This window comes from Grampus griseus, assembly GCF_964374135.1.
Source record: "Grampus griseus genome assembly, chromosome: 3".
NCBI classification, from domain to species: domain Eukaryota; kingdom Metazoa; phylum Chordata; class Mammalia; order Artiodactyla; family Delphinidae; genus Grampus; species Grampus griseus.
Genome location: NC_139019.1, coordinates 127,186,705 through 127,199,547, shown reverse-complemented (window position 1 = coordinate 127,199,547; position 12,843 = coordinate 127,186,705). Strand labels below are relative to the sequence as shown.

The 12,843-nt window shown below is 38.6% G+C and overlaps 1 protein-coding gene across 6 annotated transcripts in view; it reads right to left on the bottom strand.

Moving 5' to 3' along the window:
- Positions 1-10,977: 10,977 nt before the first annotated feature.
- The window catches only part of G3BP1 (G3BP stress granule assembly factor 1), a 31,541-nt gene continuing 29,675 nt past the window's right edge, over positions 10,978-12,843 (bottom strand). For all 6 annotated transcript variants that reach the window (XM_082650651.1, XM_082650652.1, XM_082650656.1 and 3 more), the window contains one exon: positions 10,978-12,073. In XM_082650651.1, the coding sequence (XP_082506777.1) occupies positions 11,867-12,073 (207 nt within the window). In that variant the 3' untranslated portion in view covers positions 10,978-11,866. The remainder of the gene's footprint in view (positions 12,074-12,843) is intronic.

Sequence of the window (12,843 nt, the reverse complement as noted above, 5' to 3'; positions counted from 1 at the left end):
CTATCCAGGCTCTGGAAATTAAGTGGGAAAATAAAACCATAGGTAAATATGTGGACGTAACCCTCCCCCACACACTCAAAAAATATATATTAATAAGCTACTGCTTGTCTCCAAGTCCTTTTGTTCCTGACTTAACCATCGCCTAGGTAACTTGATGTGTATAATCTAGCCAGACCAGTTCATGGGGGTAGGCTTCTTCTTACTACATTGCCGAAGTCCCTTTTGGCCTCATCCATGACACTTCAGCTGCATCAAGTTTGGCGTCTGGCCTAACAGAACCATCAGCTACCAGCAGCGACACCAGAAAGGTCTTGGCGACCGCTGAGGACCAGGGCCGCTCCTTCTGTGCAGCTCTGGATGCTGGTGAGCAAAGTGGCGCTCTGAATGGACCCTGTTTAGCGACCACAAGTCAGGTTCAGCGGGTCTCCTGGCAACTGTTAAGTACTTGCCTTTGGATGATTTTTCAAAATGTCTCAGCCTAGAGAAAGCAGCTTAACCCTTCAAGGTTTGAGCTGAAAGCTCAAGGAGGAGGTTTCAAAAGAAAGTGTCATAGCCAGGGCTAGAATGTACATATTCTGTGCAGGTTTTCTATCAGCTTTGTGTTTTTAACCTCCCTGCACCTGCCTGTCTCCACCTACCTGCTCTTTATTAAATCTACTGTGGCAAGACAGCGTACAATGAAAGCAGGGCATCAGAATAAAGCAGACCTTCTTTTCCTACATCACAGGAGGGGCTAATAGAAGTACCAAAATACTTGGTACTTACTAAGAAGTACCAAAATACTTGGTACTTACCAATACTTGGTAATACTTACTAATGTGAAATGCAGGAAATATGTGACAACGGAGGGTACCAAGGACCATGCAGAAAATAAAACATGATATGTTTCACGGCTTAAGAGCCATTTGAGCAGTAGCAAGATTAAAAAACATGTGAGATTTTGACGGATGGTACGAGTATTCCAGCAGAAGGAACATGAGTAAAAAATATGGAGGGAAATAACAAGAGGCACAATATAAGGCACAGTGACTATCCATTCGGCTGAAGTCTAATGAACGGTAGGCATGTTTGGAAAGACAGACTTGGAATGCATCAGGACAACCTTAAATGTAGAATAAAGGGTCAGGACTCTATTGAGTATGTCAGTTCTCAAAGACAGACCAATAGGATATTCCCTCATGCTTTGCAAAGCAGTTCATTCAATCCCCTCTCTCCATTAACTGATACTTCCAGCCTAATTCAAATTTACCTGTACTTTGTTGCAGGGAACTTGCCTTTCCCTTCATCTCAGCAGCAGATATAGTTAATACCCACTAGAAATTCACATCTTCTAGGACATCATCAATTCAAGCCAAGTATTATGCATTTAGTTTGTGGTAGGTAGGCACTAGAAAGGGGACAATAAAGGTACAGTAGAGTCATGGTTCTACATTCAGCTCACTATTCTACAGTGATTCTGAAAAAAGTTACTTCTAGAGTTTCTTCTTTTGTCAAATCTCAAACCAAGGCAATTCTTAGTACAATGTAGCTATTTGCAATGAAGAGATTGTGATCCTAGTACTATTACATTTTGTTGATCTGAAATATTAAACAGAGATGACCTAGAAGAAAAGAATAATCTAGCATGTCCTTTTTATTTTCAGCTGTAACTAAAATGATTCTCCCAACCCAAAGAGCATCTATTCAAAGGACGAAATCATGACTATAAAGTAAAAAGGGTATGGAGCGTGAAAATGTCAAATATGAATAGAAAAAAAAAAAACAGACAAAACGTAACTGGTTTTTAATAAGTCACTGCTTGTGGAAGTATGTAAAAAGAATAATTTCTTTCAGAATGATTTGCCTTTCTTTAGAAAGAATACTTTTGGGAAAGAGAAGGTTAGTATTACCTATCCTAGTAATAGATGAAAGATTGCCCCACATCTTTTTTAGAGTGGTGCTTATATATCAAATAATCAATTTGCTAAACTGTTTTTTCCATGTTAGATATATATTTCTACCACATTTAAAGGTGTACCAGGCTCAACATGCCATTTAGCCAGAATAGTATGCAAGAGACAAAAAAATTGGACATTCCCACAATGCATTTCAGAGTATTTAAAATTCAGACTATTTCACATTTTAATGGTTCAACCTTCCAATACGTGATCCATTATAATATTTTCAGCATAAACAACAGTTAAAATGAGATGAGTGAATTAAATCCCAAAGGGGTGTGTCTTGCTACTTAGTATACTGGACACAGATTAAATACCTACCCAATGTGATTCTTGCACATATTAAACAAAAGTACAACTTTCTCAAAAAAAAAAAAAATTTTTTTAAAGCAAGTTAAATAGCCAAGTTCTACTTTCAAGACAAACATACCAAGGACCTCAGCAGCCTCCAAATAAGTTTGAAAAACGACACAATATACATCTTCCCTGCTGTAATTAGACTTGAGGTGTACAACATGAACTACAAAGTGACCAAGACAAAACTCTTAACGCTTTTAAGCCTCTCAGCAAGGTTGCCAAAGGGGATCCACATGTCTCATTGTCTGGATCAGTCCAAAAGTGCTGTATCTAGAACCCATGCAAATTACTGCAATGTAAATAACTAGTGTCAGTTTGGGTGAAACGCAGTTGGAAAGGATACTGACTGCTCACTTTCTAAGTGTTCAAAACATACTAAAGTGCTCCCAAGTCACACATTATTTGGTCCTCTCCCAGAACAAGCCATTTCCAGAGACCTCATTCTCAAACTTGACTGACCCAGGGAACCCACGGGAGGAGACGAATTACCTTGCAGCCACAGTTGTTGTGAATACCCTGGGCCCTACTTGGAAACTGGCCCATAAAGAATTGGGGACGAACATGACTACTTGATATCCAATTCACAGCTAAGACAACACTAATGAAAAAGCAGCGTTAGACTGATCTAAAACACTCCAAAATGAGTGGTAACATCATCAAATAAAGGCTCAAAGTCAGTCACTGTATTTTACTTACATAATTTATCTTAGATTTAATTTTTTTTTGTTTTTGGACAATTCATCCACTAAAATGGGCCAGTCTCAAGAGTTGCCCCCCAACCTTGCCAAAGCAAATGACTTCTGCATAACTGGAAGTCATCTCCAAACATCTGCCCATGTTTTCCCTATTTTACCCATTTGATATTTGCACAAAAAATATGCCCTTTGTCTTAAAAGCTGCCTGACTTGATGTTTAGGCAGAAGAGCAAATCCCATGTTACGATATTTCTGCAAGTGATTTTACATTTCCTTTTTTCCAAAAAGGTAGCTGCCAACTTAAATGTGTGACACAGTGGGGACAGAAGTTGATTATTAACTTTCAACAACTCCAGGGGTCGTTACCTGAAACCTCACACTTTGGTTCATTACACTTTAACTATTCAAAAAGTTACCTTAACCCCAAAGAACAGAAAGGCACTGTTTAGTTCTTCAGGTCACAATGCCATCATTGGCTACACAGTCTGTTACAGCTAAGACAAATGCGAATTACAGTACTTTGGCGAGATGTAAAAACTATGCTGGGCTGGGCAGTGTTAGTTAAGCTACGAAGTGCTTGATCACCCATGATGGAAGAGGTTCAAGATGATTCATACTTCCCTGTAAGAGACTACGAAAGTCACAAGCCCACAGAGCAGTAACTGACAGTTGGCCAAAGTAGAAGACATTTCTAAGTAACCTGGGGACATCTTAAACAACTAACTGGCCTGGAAATTTGGGTGAGGATTAGTCACAAAGCTCCTCATCCTCTCCTGGAAGAAAATGTGACAGTATGCCTTTTCTATGGAAATTTCTTTGTATATGTGTATACACTTGGTATGGCCTTAATGCTGCAGTTAAGGATTTGTTTGGCTACCACCTTGAGCAGCATGTTAAGCAATCGCTTCCTACTGTACCTTTCTACTTCTCACTGGACTCTTCACCTTGCACAACCAATTAATTCCCCTTTGTCCCTGATTCTTCCCCATTTTTTGCATGAAGTCATAAATGTTATGGCAGTTATTTTTTGGCTTGTTAAAAAAAATCTATTTCTGCAGTTTGAAGGTGGAATGTAAAATTTCTGTGATACATGTATATAAAACTATATTTATTGAACCATCCGTATACACATATCCATGCTGATTCCAATGGAAAAAAAATTAAAGTTTTTCTGAAATTTTCCCTGTGGTTAACTCACAGTTGTTACTAGTTAACCGACTTTATATTAGGAGAACTTTTGAAATCTCCCCATTACCCGAGAGGAACCTACATATCATCTGGAAAACATCATTTCACTTAAGACAAGGCTTTACGCTGTTCATTCAAGATATATTTATTGATAGGTGCTATGGGAGATACAAAGATGACTCAGACACAGATCCTGCCCATAAGGAGCTTACAGTCTAGTAGGGAGGATAGAACACATACATGGGATACATGGTCAGAGCTAGGTTTCAGTAAGATGTATCTAATATCACGTAGAAAGTAGGCTGGGAATAAGAAGAGGTCAAGGAAGCTGAGAGGCCACTGAAATTATCTAAGTGAGGAGGAAGATGTGAAAGACTGCTGAGGTAGAACTGACAGGACTTAGCTGGACACTGGAGTAAGTAAGGAAACAAGAAGCAGATGACTAAGACTGAGTCTAAGGTGACTAAGATGTAAGTCTAAGGTGACTTAGACTTATGGCATGGGTGATGACAAACTGAGAACAGAGTAGGTTTGGGAATTGAAATTTGGCGCATACAATTCTTGTGCATAAACACAAAGTGCCCAGGATATACTGCGCACAATCAGAAAGAAATAGCTAAGGGCCCAGACCGGGGATGGAAGTACTTCAAAATGACCAGTGACTTCCTCCCTCCTCTGCCCACCCCTCAAAATTTCCCAACAATCCCCTCCACTATGAAATGCACAGGGCCTATAATTTACTGAATTAAGTCTGGTCTCTAGGCATGCCTCCCTTGTGAGAAAGAAAACAGAAATACATTAATTTATTAATTGAGTGAATCATCATTTACGGATGCTTTCATGTACCTCCAGGAGGAAGGAGGAATAAAGAGATTAATCCTCAAGTCCTTGTCCTCCAGGAGATTATGGTCTCATAAGGTAGGTCTGTTCTAATTCTAGGTTGAAGGGGTAAGTTATTAGCTAAGAGAAAGGTATAAAGTATTCTAGGAGCACATTTTAAAGTGAAGGTTGGGACAGAATTTCAAACAGGAGGGACAATGTGTAAGGAAAGTAGATGAGAATAAATTTGTTCCTCACTTCAAATTCTGCACAAATCAACTCCTAAAAGGGGGCTACCCTCTCGTAAGACATCTTTTCTCTTAGGGGAGAAAAAAAAAAAAGCTCAAACTAGGCCTTGAAAAAAATGGCTTTGATGGTAAGAGATTTGGGAGAGATGGGGGTGGTGAGGAGAATGCAGATGCAAGTCTATCTTCAGGGAAGTGAAGGCACTTGAAGCCACGGAATCAGCCATACCTGGCTTGTTAGAGGAACCGTTAAGTAGTTCAGCATGGCTGGAGCATCCTTTCACGAAGTACAGGGAAAATCAGTGGAAAGGAAGATTAGGACCCTGATTCAAACACGGTGCTGCCAGGCACTGAACAGGGTACATGCCTAAGACCAAATTGCTGCCCCTTAGGAGCTTACAGTTATAACAATACAAGGTGGAAAAAGCACCACAATGTACAGAATGCAAAATGCTGAAGGATTTAGGAGAAAATTACAGCTGAGTTTCAGCTATTAACACATTAGGATACCCAATAGCTTTCTGACAGCTAGTAGTAAACCCATCCCTGAGGGGAACACAGTTAATGTCCTTACTGACAACAGGCCCTGGTAGAATTGGGCATTAAAACAGTTCTAAGAAAACAGAAAACTTGGGTATGAAAATGGAGCTAACGAAGCAACGGAGTAAGCATATAAAATGTGGCTCCTTCCCTTTTCTCCCCACATGCTACCCTTTAACAGCTCTGGCTTACAGAGCGAACATAGGGCAGGACTGGCAATTCCCGAATGTGCTTTAAGCTGACTTGAAACTCTGTACTAGTAATCTGGGCCATCTATCTTTTGAAAACTTAAGGGGTTATACAAATCACCTTAGTCCTTTCCAGCACTAATATTCTAAGAATTACAGGAGTCTCCTGTTTCTTGTGGTAACCATCAGTATGGGAAGAAAAACTTTATGGAACTATTCTGATGTTTCTCACTTAAAATTATGATTTTTTTCTTTTATATAAACCGTAAATGATTCCTATCCCATCAGCTAAGTTCCATGCCCACCCCACTCTTCTTCAAAACCAACATCTACCTATACGAATTTATTTTTAACATCATGTGTTCTGCATAATCTAGAGTGTACACTGAATCTTTAAAGAAACGAAGTCCCTTCTTCTTTCCTACATCCTTATGTCTTCATTTAAAAGGCCCAAATCAGGGTACATACGCTCCTCATAAAAACATTTAAGAATTTAAACCAAACCCAAAGTCAAACAGGTGACAACAAAGCTTAGGGAGATTATCAGTAACCAAAGTGGTTAATATAGCAGTAGTTAAAACTGTTTATATACATATTAAATGATACAACCATCCCTCTAACTACAACCAATAATACAGGCAAACTTCCCATAAATGGGTTTCCGAAAAATAAATACCTGCTAAAGTAATTCAACAGTGAATTTTTGGTAAGCATTGCTTACTTTTTTAAAAAACAAAAACACATTGGATACGAGTCCCTTAGGAATCTGTGACACTGGACATATTTCGAAGTAATAAACACATATGGATTTCTGTAACTATTCAGGTCACATGGTTTATGGAAGTAAGAGGAGAAATGATTTCTAATACTATTTTATTTTCCTCTCACTGGGAACTAGAAAAAGCTACCAGGTTCAAGTGGAAACTGGAAGACAGGTCGACTTCAAAAGTCATGCAATCAAAGACAGAGGCTTCCCTGGTGGCGCAGTGGTTAAGAATCTGCCTGCCAATGCAGGGGACAGGGGTTCGAGCCCTGGTCCAGGAAGATCCCACATGTCGCGGAGCAACTAAGCCCGTGAGCCACAACTACTGAGCCTGCGCTCTTGAGCCCGCGAGGCACAACTGCTGAATCCCATGCGCCGGAACTACTGAAGCCCGCATGCATAGAGCCTGTGCTCCGCAACAAGAGAAGCCACCGCAATGAGAAGTCCGCGCACCGCAACGAAGAGCAGCCCCTGCTCGCCGCAACTAGAGAAAGCCCGCCCGCAGCAAGAAAGACCCAACACAGCCAAAAATAAATTTAAAAAAAAAAAGGAAAACAACTTTGATTCTAAGCCAATACATAAGCATAATCATAAGCAAAACTGGTTAAGGGCTGTAGGCCACCTTTAATCAACTTCTCACTCAACTCACTCAGGCCATTATGAAAGACTGCTTCATGAGAGCATGAGCAAAGCAGTCTAATTTCAGCATCATCCTAAGTTAGATACATACCTACTAAAAAGAATGAAAATAAAAGTTTTATCTCACACGTGCCACCATTTCTTCTTTAATTCAGTCTAGCAAGAGTTCACAAGCCTATCTATGGTCCCCAGAATCTCGATATTAAAGTAAACAAATTCTAAAAGGTATTACTACCTTAAAACCACAAATCCTTGTTTAATTATCTAGTACAATATGGCCATTACTTGATGAGCAACTTTAACCTACAACCCCATCCCACATAAGACATTGCTAAGTTGCTAACACACTCTTTAAGGTTTCTAAAACATTTGCGAAAGTACCTCTAACTGTCCACTGCCCATCTGTGGTATATTATATTAGGCAGTTAGCTAGAACCCCAATTTCAAATAAATGCTAAACTTGCTTCTTTTACAAGGTTCAAAATTGCTAAACTGAAACTTCAACAATTATCTAATTTGTATGCAGTTCCTGCAGAGATTCTTTCAAGTAGCACAAAAATAAAACTTTAATATAAAAGATATTTTTAGATCAGTAGATTTGACAAATGCAATCATTTACTTAAAATAAGCCACAACATGAACAATGGTCTACAAATTTAAACCTCATAGAAAGAAATTTTCATATGGATTCGAACAAATTGTTTTCTATAAAGTGCCACGTTTTCCACTAAATCATTCAACTCTACAAAGGTTTTCAAATATAAAAGGGATGAAGAAAAGCATCAGAGGATGGCAGTTATAAGCAAAACACAACTGTTATAAACTCATCTGTATGATGCTGATAAAAATATTACTTCCATATCTAGATTAAATTGTATCAAATGTATTATCAAACCAGATGAGAAAATAATCTTGTAACTCAATATTACTGTGTTACCATACAGTCTGCAAAGCCCTACAAAATCAATGTTTATGCATCTACTTTACCCTAAAGGAAATGGAGAACAGTAATGCTAACCTTGATCCGAATGTTTGCAGACTCAAGTCTCTATACTGTAGTTATTTCATGCCCTATGCCCCTAATGTCATTCAAATATAAATAGGTAGGCATTATGGTTTTAGAGAAAAAGCAAGAGTTTTGGAAGCCAATCTGCTCCTAAGCTACATGGATGACTTTGAGGCCTCTGATGTCATTTCTTCATCTATTACTTTGGGAGAAATCGCACCTAACCCACAGGGTTATAGTTGTGAAAATTTAGTTGTCTAACCTAAAACTAAAGTGCAATTCAACTAACACTGTGGTAGTAACCTACTCATCCAAAGCCAAGTAAGTATTTTTGCATTATCCATTTCACCGCTCCACAGCAACAGCTCAAAAAGTTGAGAACATAGGAGACACAAGTAAAGCCCAACCTCAGCACAAAAGCAAACAAAATTATTTTTGTACAACCAAGATCTATTTATTTTCAACAGATCTTAAAAGAGACCCACTGAACCAAACTAGTCTTACCTAGCTAAAATATTCATGGGTGAATTAAACTCAGTAAAGAACTGCATGTTGGGCCATTCCTACAGATGAAAAATTATGTTGAATGTGATGAGTTGATGCTGTCTACAAGAAAATCTTGCCCTAATCTATTTTATTTTCACTCTTTAACTGTGAAATATGTGAATATATGTGTATCTAGGGTGACATGTCTATTCCATCAGCAATAATGTAATCGATGATAGCTGGATACTTAATAGTGTTAACCATGACGCTAAATCCTATTTATAAAGTCCAATGCTAATCAAAACACCATAATATCCCAATTATGATAACTTGAAATTATTGAAGCAATCTTTTCTTTTCTGAAATTATGCAGTAATCCCCTGCAATAAATTACAAGCAGCATCTAGTACATTGCTACTACCTCTCCAAATTAAAAAAAAAACACACAATTGGTACAGATAAAGGAAAGCTGAGATTATTACTTACAGTAGTTGTTACTATAATTCCTGAGAGAGATTTACTTGCTAATTTGTTTATTTTTCTGAGGCTCTATTTCAGAGGAAGGACAACTTTCACTGCAGTTGCCCTAGTCCACCATTCCACCCACCATGAATTATAGGAGTAGGGACTACCTGTGTTCTCAATGGGGTTGCTTCATTTTCAAAGGGCACTTGGCACCACTGGCCCCCACCCAGCAAACCCTAGATGCAGGGTATGCATCTCCCTCTACCCCCAACCCACCAAAAATCCCACACATTTCTGCATGTCCTCTAGGATATAGTAACAGCCCCAAGTTGAGAAACACTGCACCTAGTTAGTGCCCTTAAAGCTCTGTTCTAAGGAGGAAGAACTTTTTGAAATGTACGGTTTAGTATTCACTTATGAAAAATGGTTTCTAGGTTATCTATAATTTATCACCAAACACTTACTGCAACTCAATTTTTTTCTCAAAAATAACTCAGGCTAAATTTTCTTCTTTCTACCACAAGCTTAATATAAGCTACGAAAGTACAAGTTGAATTTCTTCCAATTATCACTGGCCTGGGCCAAATGAAGTGGTTACCAATTAGTTATTTAAACTGACCCAAAACACAGCCATGTGACTCAGTTATAAAAGTTTCTTTATGTGAAAGAAATGTTGCCAATTTTCAAATATTTGAGGTACTGAGGGTCAACTGATAACATCAAACTTCATTTTAGTTTAAGGCTACACCCTTCAGCAAACCTAGAGTTTCCCAGTAACAGCAAAACAAACATTCCTATTCCTACTAATATTCTATCCTCAAACAATAGTCCTAAAGATGAATACTGTTAAGAAAACAAATAAGTTAAACTTGACAAGCTCATTGCCCTTCGATTAATGACAAGTTATCATGCAAAGGCTTGCTTCACAAATGTGTAAACAAAACCTTCCCCCATCTCCCTAAGAGCACTCAACAGTAATATACTATGCAAAACGAGTATTAGTCTATATTGCCAGATTAAATTTTCTTCCAGAAACATTTTAATAAAAATTGGCCATTTCTGGGCTTCCCTGGTGGCACCGTGGTTGAGAGTCCGCCTGCCGATGCAGGGGACACGGGTTCGTGCCCCGGTCTGGGAGGATCCCACATGCTGTGGAGCGGCTGGGCCCGTGAGCCATGGCTGCTGAGCCTGCGTGTCCGGAGCCTGTGCTCCGCAACGGGAGAGGCCACAACAGTAAGAGGCCCGCGTACCACAAAGGAAAAAAAAAAAAAAAAATTGGCCATTTCCAAGAAACACTCACTGCATGCCCACCAATAAAAGGGAAGCATAACAAAATAGAAAATTTACCATATGGCTATGATTTAAGAAAAAAAACTAGTGCACACTCAAGCACACCAGCAAAGTCCAATATTAAAGTCACATTCTTTCTTACGGGCCACGATTAGGATTCTGAAGAGACACTGAAATAAAACTTAATACAAATGCTGAACTACTCAGGTCAAAGAACCTCTACAGAAGCATCTGACCTCAAAAGCATTCCAGTTTGAGACTCAATTTCAGAATAAGGCATAACAAATGAACACAAGACATACAGGGTGAAAGAGGGATTCTATAATTCCCAACATACTCTGAACCTAATAGAACAAATCTAAGTTTATTTTTTTTTATTATTATTTTTCTTTTAAACAATTGCCAAGACTGGAATCAAAGATAAATAGAAGGCACAACAGTTTTGCTCTGGTTTTGTGTTATTCAGATTTTTGAAATTTTTGGGGGTCTTTTTGGTTTTTTTTTAACAAATACAAATTAAACATGAAAAAACTCTACTTCAAAAAAAAAATCTAACAGTTCAAGAAAAGCTTATCAGTTGCATTCTAGACATTTAAAACCTATCTCACAGTTTAAATTTCAATGGTAAAAACAGGTTTTGGAACTGTTCTGCAACCACGTATCCAAAGAAAAACTCTACTAACACCTTTTATTCAGTTTTTAACCATACCAGAGAGAATCTAAATTGTCAATTTTTCCAACGGCAATTTTTCCACACCAGAAGGTAGTTATGACTCTCAAAGAAGAGACAATTTGGGTTCTTCCTGCCTTCAAAATGTTTATCAAATCCTGTAATTCTCACAGGCTTTTGAAACATGTAGAAAATAAGTAAGAAATATTCCAATGAATGAAACATACCAAATGTCAGTAATAAGCAAGACACATTCCTTTGGGGAAACTGTTAAAAAAAAATGCAGTCTATATGCAAATAAAGCAAGGAAACGCAGTCTTTTTTTTTTCTTCTTTAAAAATCCACTTTTCCTAAAGTATCATTCCACAAAACTGGAAGTGAAGGACTAAAAGGTGGAGGGGTGGGGGTGAGAGGGGAAGGAGCACACACCAGTAACACAAAAAGTAGAATTGTACAAACTTAAGCAGTTTATCATAGACTAGGATCAGATTCCAAGATACCAAAAGGTTGGCTGAAGAAATCACCATTCTGTGGGAGCTAGGGTTTGTACTGCTGCCTGAAGATCGGTGAAGAGCAATTCACTGCCTTGGAGCAATGCCCCTTCCCACTCCAAATCCTGGTTTCTGCACCATGCCTCCACGGGGTGGGCCTCTCATCCCACCACCCAGCCCACCTCGAGGGCCTCCAGGTCCCCGAAGGCGGTTATCTCGGCGGTCTCCTTCCCGGGCGGCTCGAGTCTTCTTTTCTTCCACATTCAGACGGACCTCACCTCTGAACATGATGGGCTGTAAGAACCAAGGTGAACAGACTTACAGAGTGCTTATGGGCTACTGACTACCAAAGACAAAACAAAGCTATAAAACCAAGACAAAACAAGGAACCAGCAGGTTACAAATCACCTACGTGCTCACAGCGCAGTTTTTTGTCTCAAACTCAGAACACATAATTTTCCCACTAACAGATACATGGAAAAGCAGTTAGGTATGCAAGCTAGTTCAAAAGTCAAAAAGTCAATTTAAACAGTGCAGCAGAGTAACTCTCTTTGTACTTATTAAAGCACATCTTATATTCCCACAGAATTATATAAATAGAATATAAATAAAAATTGCCACCTTCTCCATGGATTGGGAGGCTTAGAATAAAATCCCATCATCACCTAATGTGGAAAGACTTTGCTGCACATGTTTATGCAAAGTACATATATGTCTCAAAAACATCATGAATTTCATCTAAATATAATCTTAAAATGCTATTTGCCTGAACAGAATTTGGGAAAATACTGAAGATACTAAAGATACCAGATCTTAGTGCAGGAAAAAAAAGAAACTTCCCACTATGTCTTGGGCTTTCTTTTTTGCCAAGAGAAGTACAGCAAACAAAGGGTTACTCAAGATTCCAATGAACTCAATTTACGCTCCTTGCTGGTACTCAGTGGTTTTCTACTGTAATATTTTTTAAAATAAATATCTAACAGTACTTACTACGCAGAGAAGTATTCTATATACTTCACTTTTATTATCTCATTTAATCTTCACAACAACCCTTTCAAGGTTGT